At 38.6% G+C, this 27,703-nt stretch overlaps 1 protein-coding gene across 2 annotated transcripts in view; it reads left to right on the top strand.

Annotated features, from left to right (window-relative positions):
* LOC144194154 (talin-2) overlaps positions 1 to 27,703 on the top strand; it is a 58,163-nt gene that overhangs the window by 13,248 nt on the left and 17,212 nt on the right. For both annotated transcript variants that reach the window (XM_077713010.1, XM_077713009.1), the window contains exons 2-29: positions 151 to 199; positions 7,655 to 7,815; positions 8,265 to 8,362; positions 9,165 to 9,294; positions 10,426 to 10,578; positions 11,455 to 11,597; positions 12,154 to 12,281; positions 12,666 to 12,729; positions 12,803 to 12,907; positions 15,204 to 15,359; positions 15,866 to 15,967; positions 16,304 to 16,380; positions 17,385 to 17,565; positions 17,739 to 17,852; positions 18,475 to 18,583; positions 18,663 to 18,871; positions 19,947 to 20,045; positions 21,077 to 21,244; positions 21,322 to 21,456; positions 22,095 to 22,254; positions 22,358 to 22,524; positions 23,394 to 23,522; positions 24,157 to 24,270; positions 25,263 to 25,376; positions 26,103 to 26,237; positions 26,780 to 26,908; positions 26,986 to 27,088; positions 27,343 to 27,551. In XM_077713010.1, coding sequence (XP_077569136.1) covers positions 7,680 to 7,815; positions 8,265 to 8,362; positions 9,165 to 9,294; positions 10,426 to 10,578; positions 11,455 to 11,597; positions 12,154 to 12,281; positions 12,666 to 12,729; positions 12,803 to 12,907; positions 15,204 to 15,359; positions 15,866 to 15,967; positions 16,304 to 16,380; positions 17,385 to 17,565; positions 17,739 to 17,852; positions 18,475 to 18,583; positions 18,663 to 18,871; positions 19,947 to 20,045; positions 21,077 to 21,244; positions 21,322 to 21,456; positions 22,095 to 22,254; positions 22,358 to 22,524; positions 23,394 to 23,522; positions 24,157 to 24,270; positions 25,263 to 25,376; positions 26,103 to 26,237; positions 26,780 to 26,908; positions 26,986 to 27,088; positions 27,343 to 27,551 — 3,567 coding nt within the window. In that variant the 5' untranslated portion in view covers positions 151 to 199; positions 7,655 to 7,679. The remainder of the gene's footprint in view (positions 1 to 150; positions 200 to 7,654; positions 7,816 to 8,264; positions 8,363 to 9,164; positions 9,295 to 10,425; positions 10,579 to 11,454; positions 11,598 to 12,153; positions 12,282 to 12,665; positions 12,730 to 12,802; positions 12,908 to 15,203; positions 15,360 to 15,865; positions 15,968 to 16,303; positions 16,381 to 17,384; positions 17,566 to 17,738; positions 17,853 to 18,474; positions 18,584 to 18,662; positions 18,872 to 19,946; positions 20,046 to 21,076; positions 21,245 to 21,321; positions 21,457 to 22,094; positions 22,255 to 22,357; positions 22,525 to 23,393; positions 23,523 to 24,156; positions 24,271 to 25,262; positions 25,377 to 26,102; positions 26,238 to 26,779; positions 26,909 to 26,985; positions 27,089 to 27,342; positions 27,552 to 27,703) is intronic.

The raw sequence follows: 27,703 nt of genomic DNA, 5'->3' as shown, positions 1-27,703 counted from the left end.
GGGGTCAACACATTTTTATAGAAGGTGCTAACACTGTTTCACACCATGAAATCGCTGTAATTATCATTAAATGTCACTCCATGAAAAGTTTGAACGCATGGTTTTTATGTGGGTTAATGTCGCTTAAAGTCATTTTTTTTGTCGTTTCAGCTGTGAAGCTCGGCGCACGCGCTCAAGGAAGGAAGGAAGGCGACCTAAGGTAAGTTTAACTTTTAGCATGTTAAGGTGTGATCACTGCAGATGGTGTGCAATTAACACGTGAACAGTGAGAAAGCACAATTTCGATATATTTCCCTTCCAGAGGCAAAGATAATTTTCGTATCAGGGTTGCTGTGGTAACGGGAAACTAACTGGTGTGAATTGAAATGCTCCTCCAATGAAATGATTGCTTAAATGCCATTTTTTTGTTCATTTAAGTCAAGGGTTGTAGGACTCGGGTTGGTTCGCAGGCCGCATTAACGTCAACTCAGTTTCATGTGGGCCGGACCATTTTTATTTCAATTTCTTTTAATAAATGGATTAAAAGAACTGGATTAAAAGCCCTGAATATTTAGTTTTTTATAGATCTAAAACAATGTTTTATTTTAGCTTTTTTATATATTTTTAGATTTTTCAAGATCATTTTTTAACTAAAAACACAGGAAAAAATGGATTAAAAAATTACAATTATTTATTTAAAAGGGGGGGACATAAGGAAATTTAATATACATCTATACTCTTCATTTTAATTTAATTCTAAAAGAAAAAGTCGGCACTCATGATTTACTTTCCCGGGCCACACAAAGTGATGCGGCGGGCCAGATTTGGCCCCTGGGCCGCCACTTTGACACATGTGATATAAGCAACTGAATGAAGTGAAGCGGCATCTGGTGATAGTGTTTTCCAATGTCGCATCTCAGCTCTGCAGCCTTTTTAATGAGCTGGTGTTGGGCGAGTTAGTCTCCTGTTGGGTTCACTGCGTGGGCACTGCTCATCAGATGCGGATTTTAAGTACTCAGGTGTGGTTAAACGCAAGATCCTTTTGATAGAACCCATTATGTTTAAAATGCTGACACTGCGTTTTATTCCTAAACTGCTGCTGAAGGTTTGACAAGGACCTAAGTAGGATTTGATGGTCCGTGTTAGGATTTCTTTGGTGTTGTGACGTGGCTCTATTATATGAAGCACCTCGTTCTAATAATGGACCGGCTCATTACTGTGGAATCGAAGCATAAAATCACACTTCAAAATTGAAAGAAAATACATCATTTTAATTAAAAGTCTAATGGACGTCAAGTATGATGCGTGATCAAACTATGTGGCTATAAACAGTCTTTAATTCCACATTTTTGGGAGCACATTGTTTGGTGAAAGTAACAAATTTGTGATACAAATGAAACCAAAAAATCCAGTTATTAATTAATTCTCACACACCTACCGACACGCTACATTAGTAGAACTCTTGACTCGTGTTGTTTATCATCGAGAAAAAAAATAAAAGTTAGATTTTTGGTCACAATCTTAAGTACCGTAATTTCACGACTATAAGGCTCACTTAAAAGTCTTAATTTTTCTCCAAAATAGACAGTGAGCCGTATAATCCAGTGTGCCTTATATATGGAAAAAAAACAGAAAAACAAAAACAAAAAAAACACCACTGTCGGATATTAAAAAAACACAAACGCCTGAACTGAAACAATACTGTTAAATATGCAGATGCCATCTTAGTTTACAACATATTCCATCATATAGCTCCTCCCCCACTGCAAGATTTTATACAAAAATATCCAAAACATCAACAATGGCTGGCTCTAGAGGTGACTGTTAGTGAATGCTTCATACCTGGAAGTCAATAGCAATTACCGTATTTTCACGACTATAAGGCTCACTTAAAAGTCTTAAATTTTCTCCAAAATAGACAGTGCGCCTTATAATACCGTGCACCCTATAATACAGTGCGCCTTATATATGGAAAAAATGTCATTCATTGAGGGTGCGCCTTATAATGCGGTGCGCCTTATAGTCGTGAAAATACGCTATATATTTACAGTAGTGTGCCTATATGTTTATGTATCACCAATGTTAAAATGAAGTATGTTTTCTATCAGAAAAGGAAGTGTATGCTTCCACCAACAAAGAATTTTCTCTTGATCCTCATTTTCAAGTTGAAGCCGAAAGACTTGCTCAGCGGGACCAATTAGCCGTGTTAAGACCACTGCGCCGACGGATGAGGTGGTGGATCGGGTAACTGTCTGACTTTTCAGACTATCCTTAGCTGTGACGCGACGGCGCAAACATGACTGCGACTGGCCAGCTCCTATTTGGTCAATCACCTGCTCCACTGGCTAGTTTCAACGTCTGGTAAACGACAAGCATCAGACTAGATGGGAGTCTTGTCCTCGTGGCTTTTATGGGCGTGTCTAAAATAGTAAATGTGTCGTTTTAGTCCTTGAAATGGAGGAAAATGTACCAAGTTACCATTTCAAGGGTCATCAGGTCTACTGTTTTGGGACCTGAAAAAAGTCTGTTGGCATAATTTCATCTATTTCGCTATGAATTGCCTTTCAATTCACTTTGTGACTATTCTCATAACTTCTCAGATTTCAGGATTTTATGAATGATCAGTTAGCCTCATCCATCGTCTTCTGATTTGGAAGAACTTATCTTCGTTCCCCATAACGTCTTCATAATGCCGTCAAGGATTGTTTCACATTATTCTGAGGTTGTATTCGCATTTGCAGGCTTTTTTTAAATGTTATTTTGTGATCTCACCATTCTTCTGACTATGAAAACTCCAATAAACATGGTGTTGTGACATCAATTGTTTTGCAAATAGAATTTTAAAGCACCCTCATTAAATCTACCAGCAGGATATAAACAGATTAGATAAAAACTGTTTCTGAAAAATTGCAGGCCTGGAAACAACACAATTGTTTTGAATGACGAAGATCAGATTGTTTTATTACATGCTGGTTGATTTTAATCATAAATCGCTTGCCGGAGCTGAGTTAGTCTTTTAATATTACATCTGACTTTAAATTCCCATTCATTTTCTTCTTGTAAATTTCCAGTGAGTGCCTATTAATGAAAAAGTTTGTTTCAGGGTCATTTCGACAGCAATTTGGTACAAAAAAGGACGTCTTTTTACAGTGCACTTGACATGAATTGTTTGTCCATCTATGTATGCACACTTGCAGGTGAATTGCTTAGGTCAACCAAGGATTGTAATTATTTGTTTGTTTTATCACTCATTCCCGCAGCGACCTACATTTTGGAACATGAGAAATCCCCATATGTCCTCCTATTAAAAACGTGTTTACTTACCTAACAAACACAGAGTTGAACAGATGTTTAGAAATATTCCAGCCCTATGAAAGAGCAATGTAGGCTGAACTGTGACCTATTTCTATTGGATTGGAAATTCATCATCAGTCATTTTATTTTTCCTTTGAATGTCTTCTGCCATAAAATAGGTTTATGCGGCATTTTTTTTAGAATATATGACAACACTTTAGCTATTTCTGAAGTGCCTTTCTTAGTTTGGAAGTTTCCATTTCACAGTATGTCAATTTGTGAGTGGACAAACTGACAAATTTCTACAAATATACAAGTCTTAAATGCAGTTTTTTTGTTTAGTTGGTGACATATCATTTTCAATTTATAGTGGATAGTGCTATTTTGTAATTATACACAAGGATAGAGGATTTGCACATTGTATTTGTGGATCTATAGGGAATTCCACACAGGTGCCATACTGTTTACATGAGATGTTCACTGAATTATTATGCCAACCGACAAACCAATTTTGACCCTCCTGCTTGCGTGCTTATGAAAGGGCAGCTGTACTCTGTATGAATGTGAATGGAAAGACGGATAGATATTCATATTCTATGTGAGCCCACATATGAATTTTAATCTTTTGTATGTGAGTAGAAAATACATTGGTACATTTTGATATTTTTACTGCTTGCTAATGGTTTGTATTGAATGGCTTTTGACATTGTATTTGTATTGGAGATACACATTTTGATGTGTAGTATATATGAATGGGCAGATGTTTTAATTGTGCATATATGTACTAAATGGATTTTTGATTGGCACATATACAATGTTCCCTTTAAACTGCGCGTGTGCGAAATTGCGTACTTTTCTTGTCTTCTCTGCGCAGCAGCAATCAAATGGCGCGCAGTAAATAAAATCAAACTTTTAATTTGTATTTTTTTTTTACCCCTTTCCCCATGATGGCGCCGTTTATGCGGCAGCCAGTGGCAGTAGCTCTGTCCACTCTTATGTTTTTCATGTTTTACAGCATGTTTTACATGACAAATTAGAGGGAGCTGATAGCATAGGTTTCTTTTGTATGTACTGAATGTGCACATATTTCCACTTTGGTGGTGTTGAGATTGTGACTACTTGTCTAAGTGAGACAAAAGATGCGTTTACATTAGGCTATGTTTTTCTTGCGTGTTTATGTTACGTAGATGTTTGTATTATGCATCTCACTTCTCTTTAAAATTTGACTTGGGATTGACAAATGTGCCAAAAAGACGGCGTATCTCATGAGTCTCAAGCACATTTGCCCCTGTGGTTGAGAGGCTTCTCCTTTTCGATTTCCTGTCTTTCCCAGTGAAATGATAGAGGGAAAAACAGTAGGAGACAAGTGGACGTTGGTGAATGTTCAAGTCGCTTGTGTTGGTTTACAGAAAGTGTTGAACAACTATTTGCCTGCTGTGTGAAATCCTGCATCAGCTTCAGACTCAAGACCTTTACCTGGCTTTCTCTTTCCCCCCATTTGTGTGCACACGGGCAGAAGCAAGCCCCATTACGGTGCAAATTTGTTGTATTCTGACAAGTCTTAAAAATTGTCTGTAGTGAGACAGCTCCATTTGTTGAGTCAAATTGAAATTGAAGTATGAGGCGATGCTGGGAATTGGAGTCATGTCATGAATACTGAAAAGAAACAAGTCAACAACATGTCAATGCTTGGCTGGAAAAAGATATGATTGAAAAAGTAAGTAAGCTCTTTAAAATTGCATTCTATTCTTGCCTCAGTGATTTAAACTGATCTTTATGTGGGGTGAATGCTTTAGCAGAAGAGAGATGTTTGTATTGTATTTATACCAATGCAGTACATGCTTCAATTTTCCCCAAATTGTATGCGATCAAGGTGGGAAATTAAAAATAAGTTAAATTCCGTTATTATTACTACACTTTAAGAGCCATGACGGAATTTTATGGTTGGTTGTGAACTTAAATGGCCAGATGGATGTTTATATTGTGTGAATGTGAAATGCCTGTTTGTGAAATGACTGGATAAGTGGCCATTTTATATTCTAGCAACGTGTTTGGCTTTAGAAGGCGATACACAAAGGTTAGTGAATGAGTGTTTAGAAATTGCTGTTGTTAGCTTAAGATAGTGAGTGGCAAGCTGTTCAATGTCTAGCTGTTAGACAACGTGATTGTTGACCTGTTCCTAGTGTTGAAATGGTCTTGTTGGAAGTGTAATTTCTCACTCGTAGTTCAATAAATTGATTGAAAGTTGGCGGCTGTGTTGACTACAAGAACTGAACTATGGCTGTAGTGATGGATGACTTGCCTATGCATGCCGGAAAAAGGATAGAAAATTACTTGTTTCGCTGGAATTTATCAACTTAGACACCGGTTAATGCAACAATTACAGTCTGTTTTTAATAACTAAAGCCTAAAAACATTATGACAAACAGTTGGCAGTTATAGATTGAAAAAATCGGACTGAAACGTGTCAAACTTGAGTATAAGTCGCAGGAGGCCCTGCTAGACTATGAAAAAAGTGTGATTTATAGTCCAGAAAATACGGCACTCGATACATTTGGGTGGTATTCATTTACGCCACATTTATGTCATCATATTAAATTATGCGACTTTTACCTAATGCACCGACAGTCATCAAATGCATATTTAAAACAATAAATCTGTTATTTTGTGACAGTCACATTAATCACCATAGCAATGAAGTTACATTTTTTTATCTGTGTTAGGCTTTGTTTCTGAAATGTCACCCTCTTCCCTATGAAAAATGTTGCTGTAATTTTCTTGTCTCTTTCAAAATAATAATTATAACTGCAAATCCTGATGAAAATAATGAAAGCGCAAGTAGGCGTTACCTGAGGTCAGCGCCAATATGCCGCACATCTGCTTTCTGGAATTAGACAGTTGTATAGAAACAAACTTATTGGCCAACTAGAAAAGGCAGATGGGCTCATTATCAATGTTCTCCAGCCTGGTTTGCGCAAACTAGGTTAGCGACATGACCGTTAAAGTTGCAGCTTTCTGGTCCGAGACTGGTTTCGAATGGCCTGCTGATTTGTAGGCTGTGCTATTATTGGATAAGAGGCCACGTTACAGTAATAAGGTCTGGACGTGCCCCGCGGGCTCTGCTCTGCATCATCGATCTATCCAACAATGGCTACCCTCCTGTTTTCTGTCTGTGTTTACCGCATGTCCGGACTCAAGTCGACACTATGCCTTTTAGAAATGAAATTTCGCACATATAAGCACATTTTAGAGGTTTTTTTTTTGCTAAACAACAGCCTTTATTTAGGTGATCTTTGTTCTTTTGCTTACAAGTAAAATTTAGAGATAAGCAGGGAGCTGTTTTTTATCACAAAAAATGGATCCAAGATGTTTATAGTCCAAGTCAAGTCAAACATGAAAGAAACAAAATTTTGTCTGCTTTAAGTGAAGATAATGCTAAAACAGTTTGTTTTAACGATAAATTTACACACAGACGATACAGCAACACATCAACAAACATTAGAACAATATTTACCGTTAGATGCGCATATTCTTTATCCTCTGCAAAGATATTATTAGGGTTTATTATTGTCTTGTTACATACAAACTGGCATTTTTGACGATCCTGCCATTGTTTTGATTGTGACGTCCTCAACCTTGCAAACAACGAACGATCCACGACTGAAGTGCTTCATCATATATATTGTACCTCGTTCTATCCTGAGCACCTCTCCACAGTGTGGTGTCAATAAAAGGCGACAGAGCAACACCTTCACCCCTGGGTGCGAACACATATCACATAGGAAGCAAATTCTCCACGTGTGAGTCAGGGTCACGATCCAGACGGGCCAGAAGAGAAGCCTGCCTGTGTCATTTCCTCTGTTGTTCGCCCCAGAGTGACCTTTTAACTCTGACCTCAGACATAGGGGCTCCTCACTTTTGCGCATACAGCAGATTCTCTGTTAGAAAGCCAGAAAATAATCTTTTTTTACATGACAAGAAAAGGGACATTCTTCCCTCAAAATGTATGTTTTTAGCCTGCCTATCCCATTTTATTCAACGTATGTTTTACCGATATTGACTTCATACATATATCTTTAGACTACTGAAAAACAATCTAAAAGCTTTGTAACCAGATAATAACAGATCATAATTTGAACTTTTGAAAAAATAGCACCTAAACGAGTCAAACTTGAGTATAAGTCGCAGCAGTGATAGAACATAAATTAAACTTTTTAATCTTTTGCCTATTAATTTGATGTATATATCAGCCTGAAAACACGCGTCTCAAATCTGATCTTGTGACCAAATCCAAAAATAGCCATGTCGGGTTATTGAGTATCAGATGGGGACGTCACAAAATGGCAGCAATGTATTTCACGCTTTCTGTTCCACAATACAGGTGTAGCTGTTAAGGGACTGACAAGATGGTGGTGTTGTCGCTAAAAATCTGCGTTCGCCACTGCAACGTGGTGAAAACCATGCAGTTCGAGCCCTCCACAGCGGTTTACGACTCCTGCAGGATCATACGTGAAAGAGTTCCTGAGGCCCAGGCAGGACAAGGTGAGAACGTGGGAATCGTACAATCACGCCAAATGAAATCATTGTATCTGGACAATGTAGCATTTTCACATTCACATTTACAGAGTAAGGTTATTATTCTTATTTTTTTGCCTATATGTTAAAAAATACCTGTAAGCCGAAACATAAAGTTGGGTCACAATCGGTGTTCTAGTTCATCTCAATTATGTTTAATGTATTTCTGCGAAAACTAATCTTAGCATGCCTTGAGGGACTTTAATTTTCTGCACGGGGAACTGAAAAAAAGAAGACACTTAACTGTTCCAACAAATTCTGAACATTTTTATTATAGAATTGTTTAGATAAAACAAGGTCATATTAAGACTTGGAGCTCTTGCCAACCACATTGCTAAATTTAAAGATGTCTTAATTCTTTTGCCAACATGGTTTTGATAGGAACCCTGACTAAAATCCTCACTTTTGTGCTCTAGCTTCGGATTATGGTCTGTTTCTGTCTGATGAAGACCCCAGAAAAGGCATCTGGCTGGAGTCTGGCAGGACCCTGGACTACTACATGCTGCGAAATGGGGTAAAATACAAAGTAGTTTTGGTTATTACAGCACAGTACTACAGTAATCATAGTTATAAAATTTGTAAAACATCTGATAGTGTGAAATCACCATTTTTTTAAAATATTTTTTTTATGATTTGGATCTTGAACCTACCAAAAATGGATTTATCTCATAAAATTGGATTGGAATGTTATTTTGAAAATTGGAACATTATGAATGTAAGCAAAAGAAGAAATTTGCCATTTGAAAACTATTTTGTCTTTACTTAGACTGAACAAAATTTAACTTTTTATCGTGAATTACAGTACTGAAATACGTGAATTTTGCTATATTTTTACCTTTTATTGAATCCTTTCAAAATAGCCTTTTGAGAAGAGCCTTAACCAAATAACAGACTAAAAATAAGTTAGAAAAACTGTATAAAAGTCTATTCTTTCACAAACTGAAATGCCATTTGAATTGATCTCCATGTTTAACACTATGCTACTTGCCATCGTGGTGCGCTTAACACTTTTCCCTCTTCAAACACACCAAAAGTAGAATGCATGACTGTGACCAATTCTTCTGCACGGAATCTCCCCTCTATGCAATTGGCCCGGAAAAAAAAAGCTTTGGGTTGAGATAGACAGCTGCAAAATTTGCTTTTTGTGCTTCCTATCCCTCTCGTCCCGGCCCCCTAAAACCTGGACCCATTTGATCATTTTTCTCTGCGGGTATCTTCGGTCTCGCTTTGTGCTTCATCGCTCATTCATTTCACTCACTTTCTCCCTCTCTCTCTCTCTCTACTCTCTTTGTGTTATCTTTTATTTAATGCTGCAGGACATTCTTGAGTACAAGAAGAAGCAGAGGCCCCAGAAAATCAAAATGTTGGACTGTGCCATTAAAACCATCATGGTGGATGACTCCAAAACAGTTGGGGAGCTGCTTGTGACTATTTGCAGTAGAATAGGTACGATTTCCCTATCATTTAAGGCTTTTCCCAGGTGCTAATATCAATTTAGTATGTGCCGAGCAACCGTGCAATTTAAATGGCGTAAACCACAGTTTTTTTCATTGGTCAAGCAGATTCCGATTTAAAAAAAAAAATAACAATTCCTATCATACATGCGTTTGCGTTTTCTACCGATAACGTCAACCACTTTTTGATAGATTTATTCGTTTAGGTTAGGTTAGTTTAGAACTTTATTTCATCCCGTATTTGGGAAATTTCTTGGTTGCAATAGCAATACAGTGTTCCCTCGCTACTTCGCGGTTCAGCTACTGCGGACTCAGAGCTTCGTGGATTTTTTTGGGAAAATAAAAATTACATTGAAACAACATATTTAAGAGTTTTTTTGTTATAACATAAATTTCACTCTCTACCCGTATTCTATATGGTGTACTGTATACAGGGGGGTATTTTTTTTTAAAAAAAATGTTTAAAAAAAAAAAAAAATTTGGGAATTAAATTCTAATTAAGCATTTCTGAAGGGGAATCCCTACTTCACGGAAATTCACTTAGCGCGGGTGGTCCCGGTCCCCATTAATCGCAATAACCGAGGGAACACTGTATAGACACAAGACACAAGACATGTAGACCTAGTTAAAACTATAAAACTATAATTTCGTTAGTGCAGATTGCATATGTCTATAGTCGTCAATGATAGACCATGTCGTATTTTGGGGGAATTTCAGGTCAGCTCCTGTAGATTTGGGGGTTTTTCTGAACTATATCATGTTGTTTTCAGGGAATTTTAAGGTCCCTTCTTGCTACTTTGGCTGATAAATAAGAAGTGACCCAAGAATGTCCCCAAATGAATAAAAAACAAGCGTAGTGACCTGTTAAACCTTTTTAAAATTATATCTATTCTTGGCAAGAGCGTATTGCTAAACTGGTGGAATCCAAAATATCTCCATACATCTCCATTTCGAGATACCATTACACCCCTGGAGGCAAGTGTGATAAGGAGTCAGCAAAGGGTGTGTGCTGGACTGTACAAAAGCAATAACACATCTAGGATCTTATATGATATTAAAAGATTAATAAAGCCTAGTACCTCTGAGCTAGAGTGATCACAGTATCCCTTTTGTTTACCTGCAGGCATCACCAACTATGAGGAGTACTCTCTGATTCAGGAGACACTAGAGGAGAAAAAGGAGGACGGGATGGGAACACTGAAGAAGGACAGAACGCTGCTACGTGACGAGAGGAAGATGGAGAAGCTTAAAGCCAAACTGCACACTGATGACGACTGTGAGTTTCTCCACTTTTCTTCTTTTCGTATGTTAATGAGAGGATGATTTGCTTATCCTATTAATAGACGCAAGCCGAGAATGTTTAGTCACAAATAGTAATGGCTACGTGTCAAGGATGTATCCTGCCGCTTAGTCAAACTCAGCTGGGATTGGCTCCAGGTCGTAATTAGTTTCCCTAATTACCAAAAACACATACAGTTATGCCTCGTTTATCATGGTTAATAGGTTCCAGACACTGCCTCCTAGTGGCCGGTGGAATACTCCGCAATTACGACTTGCCTTGTCATGATGGTGTTTCTGTTCCGACACCAAGGGTGTCAAACTCGGGTTGGTTCGCGGGCCGTATTAACGTCAACTCGGTTTTATGTGGGTCGGACCATTTTAGATATAATATTTAGATTTTTTGAATGAATTAAAAGAACTGAATTAAAATCCCTGAATATCCATTTTTTAAAGATCTAAAACAATGCGTATTTTAGCTTTTTTTCAATATACTTTTAGATTTTACAAAATGACTAAAAACACAGAAAAAATGGATTAAAAAATTACAAATTCATTTAGGAGGAAGAAAATCAGGAAATGTAATATACATTTTTACTCTTTAATTTAATCCTAAAAGAAAAAGTCATGATTTACTTTCCCGGGCCACACAAAATGTTGCGGGGGGGCCAGATTTGGCCCCCGGGCCGCCACTTTGACACATGTCCTACACTATAAACTTTTTATATGTATTTTCCGGATCTAAGGCGCAATATGACCATTTCTCTATAGTGGAGCTGCAAAGTGGTGAGGTACTACTGTATATTGTACTAAGAATGAAATTTGTGTAGTATGTCAAAAAAACTGTTATGTAAATGCAGAATTGTTTTGGCAGTGAACTGGCTAGACCACAGCAGGACCTTCAGGGAGCAAGGCGTGGAGGAAAGCGAGACGCTTTTGCTGCGACGCAAATTCTTCTATTCGGACCAAAACGTCGACTCCAGAGACCCGGTCCAGCTCAACCTTCTTTATGTTCAGGTTGGGCCTCAGTCTACTATATTTCGGGAGCTCAAGACAATTTTTAAGACTTTGATGTCCGCCCCAGTTGGAAAGACGCCAGGCGAACATTAGAGAATTGTAGCAGTGAGTTTTAAGGTGGAATGTGAAACAGCAAGACTTGAACTGTTGCCAAGGGGAGAGGTCATGGGGTACCTCGCAATTTATCAGCTGGATCTTGTAAGAAGCCGAGAACAGCTAGTAATGTAGGGGGCCCGGCCAGGTCTGGATCCGTTTAGAAGTATCTTTTCAGCATCACTGTAAGCCATTAAATGCGGGTTGACTACTCTTAAGAAGTGGGTGAGGTCATCTTAAAGAAATTTACCACCAGTTAAGTTCAGCAACTCTTAAGATGCAGTCATCGTTCGTGGAGGAATGTCATAGTTGCTTTTAATTATTAGAACTCGTCAGCTGGATGTGGCATCTTGCAAATCCCCACTTTTCTGTGGCTGAACAGATTTTTGAATTCAACCTGCTTCATGCTGATATTGATCGTAAATCTTGAGCTCATGTGATAATAAAGCTTTCATTCATTCAGGCACGAGATGACATCCTGAATGGTTCACACCCGGTGTCCTTTGACAAGGCCGGCGAATTTGGGGGAATCCAAGCCCAGATCCAGTTTGGACCTTACATCGAGCACAAACACAAACCTGGATTCTTAGAGTATGTAACCTCTTTTCAGATATGTTGAATATCCAGGAGTTCTTCCTTGAAAGACCCCTAACAGTGACCTTAAAAGGCATCCTTTTAATCACCGACAACTGTACCTTTTCTCCTGAAACTTGGTTTTACTCTTCAGTGAATCAGTTTCAGGGGCTTAAGTGCCATTCAAACTATTGATAATGTTTGACTTATCTTCAATATTGTTCATCTGCACCAGAGAATTTCAAAGTTTAAGTACAGAAACACCATTATAATGTGAATTTACAATCCTCATCAAACCTTACACCAACTGTTAAAACCAATGTATAACTGTCCCTTTATTTTAGGTATATAAAGGCCTTATTGTAATTTCTTATTCTTTTTCCTTTTTTTTAATTCTTGTAGCTTAAAGGAATTTCTACCCAAAGAATACATAAAGCAAAGAGGATCTGAGAAGAAAATATTCCAGGTGAGGCCATGCAAGCACTCATTGTTGATGTTTTCTACCATAAATCTTCTAAAAAGAAATCGTTATTTTCCAGGAACACAAAAACTGTGGGGAGATGACAGAAATTGAAGCCAAAGTGAAATACGTCAAGTTGGCGAGATCTCTACGCACTTACGGAGTCTCGTTCTTCTTAGTCAAGGTAGGCTCGCAACTATTTCAATCAGTACATGAAAAAAACTTCGCCTCCAGTCCTGGGTGCTTATTACTGTTGCACTAATTTAGAAAAGAGAAAAAAAGAAGAAAAAATTACAATTATGAAGTCGAAGGCCTTTTATCTCCCGAATGAAAATTTTTCGCTGAGCTCCATGAGTTCAATGGATAAAAAAGGGAGTCAAAGGAAATTACCCAGCAGGTATCTGGAGTCCACTTTAACTTTTACTGCCTTTCATGTCCTGTAACAAATATCTCTGTTGGCCATTTCCCTCTTGCATGCTGTGAAAACTAGTAAAACGAAAGAAAGTACAAGCATGCTCGGGGACTTCTGCCAAGTCCAATGGAAAATCAAAGGATTTAGCGCTTGATCCATTAAATGTCTTGTCTTCCTCCACCCTTCGATATCCTCCAATTAGAACATTTTCAACACTGTGAATCTAAAAGTACTAATCACTTAGTTTCAGACTCGGTTTGGTTTGGAAAAAATAAGATTTTTGGCATTTCTTGTTTTTTTTTGTTAACTCATTGGCAGCCATTAACCTCGACTTTTTGACTGTAGGCGCGAAAGAACGACTGTGACTTCGGATAAGAAAACAATCAGAGTAAACTACACAAGTCACTCAAATTTACGGTGCCCGTGTCGAAAATTTTAAGCATTAGTTGTCCCGCACAGATCCCTAGCGGGCCACTTAAGGCCCATGGGCTTTATTTTTGACACCACATTAACATTTTGGATGCCACAGTCACAGAATCATTAAAACTCACAACAGTCTATGATACATTCTAAAACATTACTTGCCACCTCTCCCATTCTAAATAGATTGATCGTGGAGCCTCGTCTATGACGGCCATTAAGTTAAATGTGCCCTATAAAAAAAATGTGGTCCCTTGTGTGTCTTAAGTGCCCTTTGAAATAAATTGTATTATGGTGATGGATTGTTAAGGTAGTAGCTAAACTGTCTATTAAAAAAAATCATGTTCATAAATCAAAATTAAGTCATTTATTCAAAGATACACACTTATTTTATCTTAAAAGCCGCAAATCTTAAAGCATAGCTTGGCTCTCGGCTTTCACTCGGAATTTATTTGACCTTTGTCATTTGGGGTCCGCTTTGAGTGTAATCCAACAGAGCAGAGGCATTTAAAAATAGTGTGGCCTTCAGCCCTCCCGTCCTCGAAACCCCCCCTTTGGAAACCCCACATAACTGACATTCCCTCCATAACTTTTACAACAAGTGGACCTCGGTGACCTAACGTCACGGACCATAATGTTATGTATGTCTGCTCAGCGGCTGTAGCTCCTGAAACCTTTTTACCTCCGCGTTCTCACACAATCATTCGTGATTAGAAATGACAAATGGATTTTATGTTTATATTCACCTTGACTCTTCAGAATGCCACATCTAAGGCAGGCTTTCATTCATTCATCTTCTCGACCGCTTACCTAAAGTCTAACGTTAAAAACGTATTTATTCACTCAGGACAAAAGCTGTGAAAATCAGTGACATAATTTAACAACCTTGACTAAAATAACCCCAAGCCAAAAAAAATGTCTAACACTGACTAAAACAATCCACCAAAAGCACTTGTCAAGCACATTATCATGCGCAAATTAAGTGTATAACAATAGGATTGGCCTATTGTGAATTTGGCAGGCTATTCAGAGTTGTCCAAATTATGGCCAGTGGGCCGACTTTTGCCCAATGCCCAGTTTTTAATGGGCATAATATTTTGTAAATATGATTGAATCTGGCCTGGACAAGAGGCTTAAAAATTGCCTACTATTGCATTTCTCTTTGTTGGGGCTAGTCACAAATTAGAACAAGGGCAAAATCCTATGCCTTGAAATCAATGTAATCTATTGGACAATGAATACTTCTCTGTCAGCCATGAGATAAAATGACTAGTTTTTTTTTATTGATTTACTCGTGTAGGAATTACAAAATGCACGCTTGGATGTGTTACATGTTCATTAGATTAGATTAGATTAGATAAGATTAAATAACTTTATTCATCCCATATTAGGGAAATGTCATTGTCACAGTAGCAAGAGGGTGAGAATACAGATATGGGAAAAGACATTTTGGACATAAATAAATAAGTAATAAATAAGTAAATAAATATGTACTTACATATTTATAAATAAATGTGTGTTTCGGAAATATGTATGTTTAGATATATATACATGTACATACGCACTGATGTAGATGTATACATATGATTGGTCTTAACATTCAGCCATTTCTTTTGTTAAATCATCATCTTAATTGTAATATTCATAGGAGAAAATGAAAAGCAAGAACAAGTTGGTGCCGCGTCTACTGGGTATTACCAAAGAGTCTGTGATGCGGGTGGACGAGAGGACCAAAGATGTGGTGCAGGAGTGGCCGCTCACCACTGTTAAAAGGTGGGCTGCCTCGCCCAAGAGTTTCACACTGGTAAGATTTTTTTCTGAACAGTATTTGGAGGAAAATGGATGAATGAGTAAATTTTGCCTTTCCGTTCTAAGGCAAATACATTTGCTCAAAACTGCATTTTCTTCTTATTTTGTATCTGGATTTGATTTCAAGGGTGGACATTTTTTTTCTTCAATTCTGGAATAACACTTATGGATGGATGTTTCTATTTTACAGTGTTTCTCTGTTTAGTTCTTTTTCTCTCATTCAAATAGATTATAAATAACTCTTGTTCCCCTGGATCTTAAATTGTCTCTTGTATTCTCACTAGTCAATATTCCCCCTTGTTTGTGCAGCGATGAATTAATGGGAAACACTGATTTAATCTTGCAAGAACAACCAACCTTCGCTTGCCAGGATTAACCTGCCTCCTCGTGAACTACTAATTAGTTTTGTTTAGATTTTGGCCTGACTTTTTTTCTGCGTACAGTCAGGACTTATCGAATTTACGTTAATTTGCTGAATTCTACATCCATGTGTTTGCGCAGGACTTTGGGGAGTACCAAGAGAGCTACTACTCCGTGCAGACCACTGAGGGCGAACAGATCTCGCAGCTCATTGCGGGTTATATTGACATCATCCTGAAAAAGGTGAAGTGTTTATTTACACACCATCAATCAAAGGTAGAGAATAGCCACAGCATTTCAAATCGACTGCAATAGGGAATGAACAGTTGGATAGATTACCAAGGTGCACATAATAAACTATAGTGCAAGTACATTTTTTTCTTAAATCCTTGCCAACCCTGCTATATTTAACAGATTTTATTGTTTCTAAGATTTGGCTAGTTGGGATCATTTTATGTTTGGTTATTCAGATTAGTGTTATGACTCCCTCATTTTCTAAGTTGTAATAAACACATAGAAGGTGCATTTAAGAAGTAGAAGATCACTGTAACATTATTGTTTTGTATTCTTCTTGTGCAGAAACAAAGCAAGGATCGTTTTGGATTGGAAGGTGACGAAGAAGCCACCATGCTTGAGGAATCTGTATCGCCGAAAAAGTAAGCCCATAAGAACACACAATCATGATTTTTGTTAGGCTTCTTACTCTATAGCTTTGTCTATGCGTATATAATAAAGATTTTAAAAAATAATGAATAATATTTGCTGCACTGATAGAATAATAAACCATAAATACAATTTGGGCGGCCCGGCGTTTTTTGCACTTTGGCCTCACAGTGGGAGTCCTGGGTTCAAATCCAGGTCGGTCCACCTGTGTGGAGTTTGCATGTTCGGACCTGTGTGGGTTTTCTCCGGGTACTCCGGTTTCCTCCCACATTCCAAAGACATGCATGGTGGGCTGATTGGACACCCTAAATAACCCATAGGTATGACTGTAAGCGTGATTGGTTGTTTGCCTCTTTGTGCCCTGTGATTGGCTGGCCACCAATTCAGGGTGTCCCCTGCCTTTGGCCCAAAAAATCAGATGGGATAGGCTCCAGCACCCCCCGCGACCTTAGTGAGGATAAAGGGGTTCAGAAAATCAGATGAGATAATAAAGTAATGCCAATAAAGCAAAAGGATCAAAGAAGATAGAAATAAACATATAATACATAATACTATATTGTTACTGAACATACCGTTAGCTTTATCTTATATGATGCTTACATAGAATGCACACAGTGAATGCAGTTTTATCAACCATGCTATGATTTTATATTACACAATGTTATTGCATAGTAGCATTACAAAAACAGCGTATCACACGGTGTTGTTTTTCCAATTTCCTCCTTCATACCAAATTGCAGTGAGCACAGTTCACAGATCCATTTTCCAGGACTTCATTTCACCACACTTGCGCTTCCTCCGCTAGACTTTATCCCGAGAGATAATCTTTGCGGGAAATTTAGTAGCACTGGAAAAGCAAAGCCTCGATCTGAACATTTCCTGATTAGACACGTGGGATCCATTTTCCGTCCCCGCTTTGGCTTCCTTTTGGAGGTGATTTTAATCTGCCTTGTTTTGCTATGTTACGCTAACTCATGCTGGTTGCCCGCGACCACAGGTCCACCATCCTCCAACAGCAGTTTAACCGCGTGGGCCGAGCGGAACACGGTTCGGTGGCTCTGCCTGGAGTCATCCGATCGGGCTCCATTGGAGCCGAGTCGCTAAGCGTGGGTTCAATGCCATCTCCTCAACAGCAGATTACAATGGGTCAGATGCACCGTGGACATATGCCACCACTGGTAAGACCTACTGGCCTATTGACCAGGGGAGTGATTTTAAATGATTTTTTGGGACAAGTTGGACTTTTCCTAGCATTGATTTAAAAAAAAAAAAACATTTATCTTACCGTTTACATTATTTTACCTCCATCTTCAATTCTATTGATAACAAGAATTTTCTGTTTCCTTTTCAGAGTTCAGCTCAACAAGCTCTAATGGGAACCATTAACACCAGTATGCAGGCTGTGCAGAAAGCCCAGATTGACCTCGGAGAGGTTGATGATCTACCTCCACTAGGACAAGATATGGTATATAATATGCATCCGTAAAAAATTATGACCACTGCACGCTTATCCACGCAAAGGTCGTGGGGGGTGCTAGAGCACAGTGAGACAATCAACCTAGGGGGCAATTTAGAAACCCTGCATGTTTTTGGGATATGGGAGGAAAGCGGAGTACCGAGACAAAATCCGCGCAAGCCCAACAAAATCATCCAAACTCTAAAATGTGTGGGCTAACCTGGTATCAAACCCTCAGCCCCAAAACTGTGTGGCTGACGCACTAACCACTTGGTCAACAGGCATTTTTTCCATTAAGTTATAAAAGGTTTTTCTCCAATGTTAGGTGTAGATAATTCCAAATTGTCCCATGGGAATAAACCTCTCTTTTGGGAATTAATGGTATTTCATGAAATTGCTCCCTTGGCATTAAAATGTATAAGTTATGTAATCTGTTTAAGGGTTGGATCTAGAATTATATATAAAAACAAAGGTCTCATTACTGGCCAAATTTTAGCCTTTGGCCAAATTGCATTCTGTATACAGTATTTTTACAATATTACTTTTCCCTCGCCTTGTAAAATGTGTAAGAAATTGATTTAATCTGATCAGGGTCTCCTGTTCTAAACATGTTCTTTGGTATTTGACGCAGGCTTCCAAGATGTGGATCCAGAACAAGATGGATGAATCCAAGCATGAGATCCACTCACAGGTTGACGCCATCACTGCGGGAACGGCATCCGTCGTCAACTTGACTGCCGGTCAGTAGCCACCATTCATTTTTTATTTTCTGCCCGCATACAATCATGGTCGAGAATGTCAAGCATTTCTCTCCAATAGGCGACCCCACCGACACGGACTACACGGCAGTGGGCTGCGCTATTACCACCATCTCTTCTAACCTGACCGAGATGTCCAAAGGCGTTAAGCTTTTGGCGGCTCTCATGGAGGACGAGGTGGGCGGCGGTAATAACCTAATGAAGGCCGCCAGGACGTTGGCAGGAGCCGTGTCTGACCTGCTCAAAGCTGTAGAGCCGGCATCAGGAGAGGTTAGTTGAATCTTCATTCAATTATTGGGACATTTGCCCCTGCTGAAACCTAACATTCCATTTTAGCTGGAATTGATTTGTTTTAATGTCCATCTGTTTGTCAAAAAACTAAAAATAGTGTCCGGAGTATAGAATAAAACTGTTATATTTTGTCACCTGTCTGCTTAACTTGACAGAAGTGTTTTTTTTACTCTTGGTATGGTAAAGAAAACGATTTGACAAAGATCTTTCTGTGAATTTCTTCATTGAAACTTAGATAAGACTTGATTGAGATGGTTACATGATTAAAAAAAAACGAAAAAAATAGGTTAACTGAGGATACCTAGAGCTTTATTAGTATTAATTATTAGTTCTAAGCAGTCATCCACACACATCAATCTTCTACTAGCACCCTCCTTGTGATGACTGGCAATAATGGGATGATCACCGCAAGCTCCTCCCACTTCAAATCGATTGGATGTCTTATACAGTCAATTGAAACCAGTGAGTTAATATGCCAGATTTCTAGAACCCGCTATGAAATTTCAGAGCTTAAAACCTATATTGCCTTCATATTTGAACAAATTTTAAAGCAAGGCAATGTAGCAGGCAAGTTTTTATCATTTTTATTCCCCCTAAATGACATGCAGGTCTTTCCACATAATGACTTCTTTGTTGTGTCCAAATGACATCTCCAGGCCTAAAATGAGATCGGAGTATTGCACATTTTTCTGTTCACCTTATTAAAGGTGCATTTTGTTGTCAGCTGTGACTGACGTGGAGTTGACTGGTAGGCATTTTCAGTCTTCAATATGAGACAGCAAGTGGCTTGTGGCTTATGAATAATGGAGTTGACTTTATGGACTCGTGCTGCAAGACTATAACGATCTGCCTGAGATTTATTAAGACACTGCGGTGGAAGCATTTGCCAATGAGTAATAATGTATTGCTAAATTAATCTATTTACTGGTGGTGTTCTGCTCTTTAAGGATGGTAACAAAACATAAAATAGGTGTTTTTACGACACTAAAGTAACATTGGAAACATTGGGTCGATAAGGGAGAAGTTGTTTTTTAAAATGTGTGTTTGTGTTTAGCCAAGACAGACGGTGTTGACCGCGGCGGGCAGCATCGGCCAAGCCAGTGGAGACCTTCTGCGCCAGATTGGAGAGAATGAAACAGATGAGAGGTTCCAGGTAACCATGAAGATTATTAATCGGCCAAAATGGGGCTTCTTAACCTTTTGGGAAAATCCATACTGCAGTAAAAATGAAAAAAAAGAAAAACCTTAAGAGATAGATTCATGATGGCAACACGGCGATTAGTAAAATCAAAGAAAATGGCAAATGTCAACCGACAGTTACCCAAAATTAGTTTTGTTTTGCATAGAGCACATGTGTCAAAGTGGAGGCCCGGGGGCCAAATCTGGCCCGCCGAATAATTTTGTGTGGCCCGGGAAAGTAAATCATGAGTGCTGACTTTCTGTTTTAGGATCAAATTAAAATGAAGAGTATAGAAGTATATTAAATTTCATGATTTTCCCCCTTTTAAATCAATATTTGTATTTTTTTAATCATTTTTTTTGTTTTTAGTTCAAAAAATCATTTTATAAAATGTAAATATATATTTTAAAAAAGCTAAAATAACCATTGTTTATATCTATAAAAAAACTGAATATTCAGGGGTTTTAATCCAGTTCTTTTGCTCCATTCATACAAAAAACATCTAAATATTATATCTAAAATGGTCCGGCCCACTCTGCGACCTTAATGCGAAAAGAGCAAACGAAAGTTGCCATCAATTTTTTTTACTTGGTTGTAAACATTCAAACAACTGCTACTTTAGGGAATAAAAATCGGCGTATAGTCTCTCTGCTCTGCTTTTCCTTCATCTTCGATCCACTAACGCTTTTGCCTCCATGGAATAATATAGATTTGCAATTGAAGCAGTCAATTCTCAATTTGGACTCATTTTTTACTGCAAAGTGCACAAAGATTATGATAAATAAATTATACAAACTGTTCCTTTAATGGAAGATAATGTGTGTGTAGTTGAGCTGGGCAATATTACAACCATATTGATTTATTATCCTATGAAGTGATAACATTTGGTTCCAATATATTGCATACAAACATATCTTTTTGCGAAATTCTTTACAATTATTAATTTCTTTGTCAAGTCTTAACTTTAAGTTTACATACATGCATAATTCTTGCCTCCTGTACAGGATGTACTGATGAACTTGGCCAAGGCGGTCGCCAACGCCGCCGCCATGATGGTCCTGAAGGCCAAAAACGTGGCCCAAGTGGCGGAGGACACAATCCTTCAAAACCGTGTCATAGCCGCCGCTACCCAGTGTGCCCTGTCCACCTCGCAGTTGGTGGCATGTGCTAAGGTACAACGCCCAATAGACCAAAACCGATTGCATTTTTCCCCCTCAATATGGTGACAGCACCGTCCTTGTGCTCATAGGTGGTGAGTCCCACAATCAGCTCCCCCGTTTGTCAGGAGCAGCTCATCGAAGCCGGGAAGCTAGTGGACCGCTCGGTGGAGAGCTGCGTCCAGGCTTGCCTCTCGGCCACGGAGGACGGAGAGCTCCTCAAACAGGTGACTAGTGATTTTTTTTTATGGTGGTTAGGTATGCTTTCATGTCCCAATACACTTGAGCTAAGCAGCCACACATTAACCCTTTATAGGCCATTTGATGAAATACGGTGTTATTGGGGAACATAGGGTTTTAAGCATTAACTGTTTTAAATCATCAGTTCTATTAAAGTTTCATTTTCCGGATTATGAATACCCCCAAGTGCGACTCTTTTTTTTTTCCACGGAACACCGTCAGCCTGTTTTGTTGCGGTTATTTTCTTCTTTTTTTATGACTATAGTTATCTGAAAAAGGATTTAGCCCGCCTTTTTATTACTGTTACTTTGACATATGTATATTATTGCTTTCTGATAAAATAAAAAATGCCTGTCCAAACTTGTGACTAATATTCCAGGGCACCTTATAGTCCTCAAAATACGTTATGATTTTTTTTAAATACATGTACAATGTACATGTATATGTATATATGTGTGTTTGTGTGTGTGTAACTGCCTAATTTCCAAAGGCATTTTTAATACAAGCTATTTTGATGACAGCCATTCGTTGATATAAGTGTGCAAGTAAAATCAAAACATGCATTTGGGAATGAGTTATTTTGAGAAGTGCAGGATTCACAGAAATCTTCCATCACACTTTGCAGGTGAGCGCAGCAGCCAGCGTGGTCAATCAAGCCCTGGAGGATCTGCTGCAACACGTCCGTCAATACACCTCTCGAGGAGAACCCATTGGCCGCTACGACCAGGCCACCGACACCATTATGACAGTCACTGAGAGCATATTCACCTCCATGGGAGATGCAGGTCAGTCCATGCTCCAGGTCAAAGGATCCCATTTCCCGATACGCAAATGTTCCTACAAAATGACATCAAAATTTAAAGACCATTCCCCCTGCCTTCTTCGCAGGAGAGATGGTCCGTCAAGCCCGTGTGCTGGCTCAGGCCACCTCGGACCTAGTGAATGCCATGAGGTCGGACGCCGAAGCGGAGGTGGACATGGACAACTCCAAGAAGTTGCTGGCGGCGGCTAAATTGCTGGCCGATGCCACCGCCAGAATGGTTGAGGCAGCAAAGGTACTCATTTTTTTCTTTCCTTCTATTTAGCCACAGCTACTCCTACTTATAATACCATAATATTAATACCTACCCAGTCAAAATCCCATTTTACACCACACTGCTCCCAGCTGTACAGTATTTTCCACTGTAAAGTGTTAGAACATTAAAAACCTGAATTAATTCCAATGAGGTTTTTCTAACTGTACTTTACATGTAATGAATTGGGCAGTGAGTGAATAATGACTTAATTATACTGTACATTCCTCATTTTGTCAAGTGAGATGACGAATATCTGACCTGACACTGAACTGTAATTTAAGTTTGACATTTTAATTAAGTCTGGACAGGCTTAGGGTTAACCAAAACGGTTTCTATGCTTATTGCCACACTTTGCAGCTCCGCTCTTTTTCGGTACCATGATCAAAGCTAGGGAAGAGGAAAAAAAATCCTAAACTAAACGTTGGCACTGATGTGTGTATGAATGTTAAGTCACTGTGATTCCAAGTGTGGCTTAATGCAACTCACTTGCTGTTTCATCCTAATTTAACCTGTGTAATAACCCTTGACAAATTAATGTAATGCTAAATTTAGACAAATCCTATTGAGTCAAATGAAGCCTGGAATATTCATAGATTAAAGAAATAGATACATCAGATAGATACTGTAATCTAATGTGGATTATGACAAGGGTCTCTTCATCGATTTTTAGTTTTTTTTAAGCTTTTATTTATGAAAGGATTTGGACAATGCGATCACTCCTACAAAATGGACAGGAAAAAAGACCCTTTACAATGCAGGAATTTCGTCTACTAAAACTACATTATGGCTTGTTTTGTAGATGCTATGTGCTAATATGCTTTTTTTGTGTTTTGCTTGTGTAACCTAAGGGCGCAGCAGCCTATCCTGAAAACGAGGATCAACAGCAGCGATTGAGAGAGGCTGCAGAGGGACTTAGAGTAGCCACTAATGCTGCTGCTCAGAACGCCATCAAGAAGAAACTGATCAACAGACTAGAGGTCTGTGGCCATTGCATATCATATTCTATCACTTTTATGTCATTTTGAAGTTGGGGTCAGCCCACAGGCTGGACTAGTAATGTCCAGATCACATTATATTTTTGCATGTGAGGCACTTTAATTTAAGAATCTGCCAAGTCCTGATCCAATAACTCAGAAATCTAATAAATATGGGGTTTACATTTTTATTCTTCATTTTTTTCCACCATTTTTTATGACACTACCCCAAGACTAGAGCCATATAAATGAGTTTATAAATAGTCGTTTCAATGAAACAAGAAAACACATTTTTTTGCGTATATGTAATTTGATTTATCTTAGTTGTGATTTCCTTTTTGGGTTTTTTGCTGTTGCATTATATTTGTTTTTTTTACAATATACTATTGTTATTTACTATAACTTACTCACTACCTGCCACTCAGTTATAGATATGAGATCAAATGGTAAGAATGGCAGAAAACAATAGCTGGATTGGGTTGGAATTTATGACTTTACACTTCCCAAACCTTGTTCTTTTTTTACACGTATCCGATTCTTTGCAAATGACGGGCCTGATCGGATTGGGGTCATCCCGAAGACAAGACGTGACAATGTATGAGCTGAATTGAATGACTGTGTGCATTTTATATTCCAGAATGCTGCCAAGCAAGGTGCAGCCGCCGCCACCCAAACCATCGCCGCCGCTCAGAATGCCGCCGCCTCCAACAAAAACACAGCCGCTCACCAGCAATTGGTTCAGAGCTGCAAGGTGGGCATCATTATGTTATTTATGAGATATAGCATACCGTCATTCGTGGAAGAGATTCCCAATCACCTTGCCATTGAACGTGTGTATTACAAACACTATAATTAAAATATGCCATGGGAAATGATCTAATTTCATGTAATTGTTTTGTAAATTGCACTTTAGTTGCTATAATGAATCGAATTTTTCTTCATCTGTCTGTAATAACTGGCAGTACAATTCACTGCCAACCCAGAGCAGATTTTTATTTTCTGTGTGAAACATCGCATGGGGTTTTCAATTTGTAAAATGTGTGGCTGTTATTTTAAGGGTTGTTTCTATCGTGACTAGATAGATTTTTTTGCATACTTCACTTTGCATAATCCAAACTAACACTAGGCAATTCAAACTGAATATTTCCAATGGAAAGTTACCAAAACAGGCCACTACATAACATTATATAATATAAAATTGTGCTCTGTAAAGATGCTCATTATCTAATGTTAATTTTGGACACACGCTACGTCGTAATTATAAACCATTATACTAGATGCCATTTAATCTTTAATTTAAGTGTGACAGTGGCTCCCTTGTTGGTTAGGAGTCTGAAAAATTCATCCAAGACCACAAAACTGACTCTCCCTACTTAGTATGAGCATTAAATCTTGATAAACATCATTTTTAATCACATTCATGCCTTGTTTTGTCAACACGCAAATTGCGCATAATGGGGCCAAGTCAGGCTGAAAAATGATTTTACATCGAAATGGCCAATTAAAACGTTACAATTTTCAAATCATCAATGCTGTGCTAACTAAATAAACCAACTCATTCAGGCCCGTTTTGACAGGAAATATTTTCATTTAATCTTGAACTCACATTCTCAAATTGTATGACAATAATTTTATGCCATATCACTCAGCCCTATGTATTAATATGCAATAAACTGCTACAAAACTGCTCCAATGGATCATTCTTGATTAACGATTAATTACTGGTTGTTTTTTGTTTCTTAGGCAGTGGCTGACCACATTCCTCAGCTGGTCCAGGGTGTGCGCAGCAGTCAGGCCAAACCGGACGACATCAGTGCACAACTTGCTCTCATTATCGCTAGCCAGAACTTCCTACAGGTGCAACACACACACACTCACACTCACACACACTTAATGGAAATTGAAATTTGATGCCCCGGAATTGTCACCATTACTCTGGGAAACAGGCTGATCAAAGTATAAATAGAACTGGCTCCATGTGGGGACATTTTTAAAAATGGATCCTATTTTTGAAGTGAGAGCTCAAGAGGCACTTACGAACAAAGTGATTCAACTATACTTTATTTCCGCTAATGGTAGCCTGTGAATGTATTTATTCAATAATAGGAGAGTATTATACATAGAATGGGACTCTTAAAGTGCCATATATGTCAAGTAAAACAAAAAAAATAGCGAGAACTGAAGCAGGCAGAGGAGAATTTAGAAGTCCTTTAGATCTCTAGGACATAAACGTAGTTGTGTGTAATATTGTGGAGCAGCTATTATTTGTCAAAGACACGCCGAATAACAGTAGACCTCTCTGGGGAAGATATTAAGTCAGTCTTCATACTTTAAGTCCTCTTAGAGAGCGTTATCTTGCAATGTAGTTGTTTTGTTAAGCGACAGTGTTAGAATAGCCTCAGTGACTATTTCATGTCAGTGTGAGAGTAATATGTATATTAGCAGTACTAAGGAAGTGGAGCAGTGCAGTCTTTTAGGCTGAGTCACATTTTGGGCAAAAAAAATGGGATTCGTCATAACTTCTCTAGAGTTTTGCCTTACTCGGCAGATTTATCAAATGGATTTGTATTTTACTCTACACAGCCTGGTAGTAAGATGGTGACTTCCACCAAGTCATCGGTTCCCACCGTGACAGATCAGGCTGCAGCCATGCAGCTGGGTCAGTGTGCCAAGAATCTGGCCACCTGCCTGGCAGAGTTGAGAACAGCTGCACAGAAGGTAGCAAACATACTTTAAATCTGGATTTAAGATTTAATATAGAGCACTCTTTTCTATGTCAAAATGCTATACTTTGTATAAAAAAAGTATTTTTCTACCATACTCTTTTTATAAGGAACTGGCTACCGTATTTTCTGGACTATAGGCCGCAAATTTTTTTTCATAGTTTGGCTAGGCCTGCGACTAATACTGAAGTACTTATTTTTTTCCCTCTGACCACCGAAAGCCTGTTTTTTTAAGCTATGGTTATCCAAAATAAAAACTAGAAATGTTAAATTAAGAAGTGCCTATTTAGCCTGTTGTTTTTTTAACCATTTTAACTTCTTTCTGAACAAATAATTTTGTCCTCAATGTAATTATTTGGTTGGTGCGACTCATAGTTCAAAAAATATGGTATACATTTATTGTTTCTACTGTTAAAGCAGTGGATTTCACAAATATTTGACAATGGAGAAACATTTATCTTCATTTTTTCGCTTTCAATTCAATCATAGACTCTTTTTGCCCTGACAATTTTGTAAACTCATCTGTGTTGTGATTAGGCACATGAGGCTTGTGGTCCTATGGAGATTGACTCGGCACTCACTGCCGTCCAGACACTGAAGAGTGAGTTGCAAGATGCCAGGCTAGCTGCCGGACACGGGCAGCTAAAACCTCTGCCGGGAGAGTCGGTAAAAAATCGCCTTACTCCCATTTTTTTAAAAGAATTTATATAGTTGTAAAAGTATTTTTTCTATTGGTTCATAAGTTGGAAAAGTGTGCTCAAGAGCTGGGCAGCACGTCCAAGTCGGTCGGGTCCTCCATGGCTCAACTCCTCACCTGTGCTGCTCAAGGCAATGAACATTACACAGGTCGGTGCTGCAGATGAACTTAGCGTTAGTTCTTGTATTCAATTCAACATTTTTTAGGGTGTTTTGGGCATTTCTGGAAATTCAAGCATCAAATAATTTTTTCATAGGAGTGAAATCACCAATTTTCTTGATGATTTGAAAAACTGAAAAAAGCCTAACTACAAATTGTACTGCATCTCATTAAATCTCTACTTCAAATAAGGATATTCATGTATCTGCACTCTCACATGCTCACGATAACGTATGCGCGATAGGCATAGCGGCGAGGGAGACGGCACAGGCTTTGAAGACGCTGGCCCAGGCGGCCCGGGGGGTCGCGGCCTCCACCACCGATCCCAAAGCAGCCGCCGCCATGCTGGAGTCGGCCCGAGACGTCATGGAGGGTTCTGCGCTTCTCATACACGAAGCCAAAGAGGCACTCGTCAGCCCTGGAGATGCTGAGAGCCAGCAAAGGTTGGCCCAGGTAAGTTTCATTTTCATTATTATTATTATTTTAAATAACTTAAAAGCCATTAGAGCAATATCTTTCCTTTCAGTGTTATACGTCGTAAAATTCCAAAGTTACTGTGTGATTAATGGGGAAATAAAGGTTCATTTTTTTTAGAGTAGATTAGA

Source organism: Stigmatopora nigra, chromosome 3 (genome assembly GCF_051989575.1).
Source record: "Stigmatopora nigra isolate UIUO_SnigA chromosome 3, RoL_Snig_1.1, whole genome shotgun sequence".
NCBI classification, from domain to species: domain Eukaryota; kingdom Metazoa; phylum Chordata; class Actinopteri; order Syngnathiformes; family Syngnathidae; genus Stigmatopora; species Stigmatopora nigra.
Note: the sequence above shows the minus strand (reverse complement) of the source record. Positions and strands in the feature narration are given on the sequence as shown.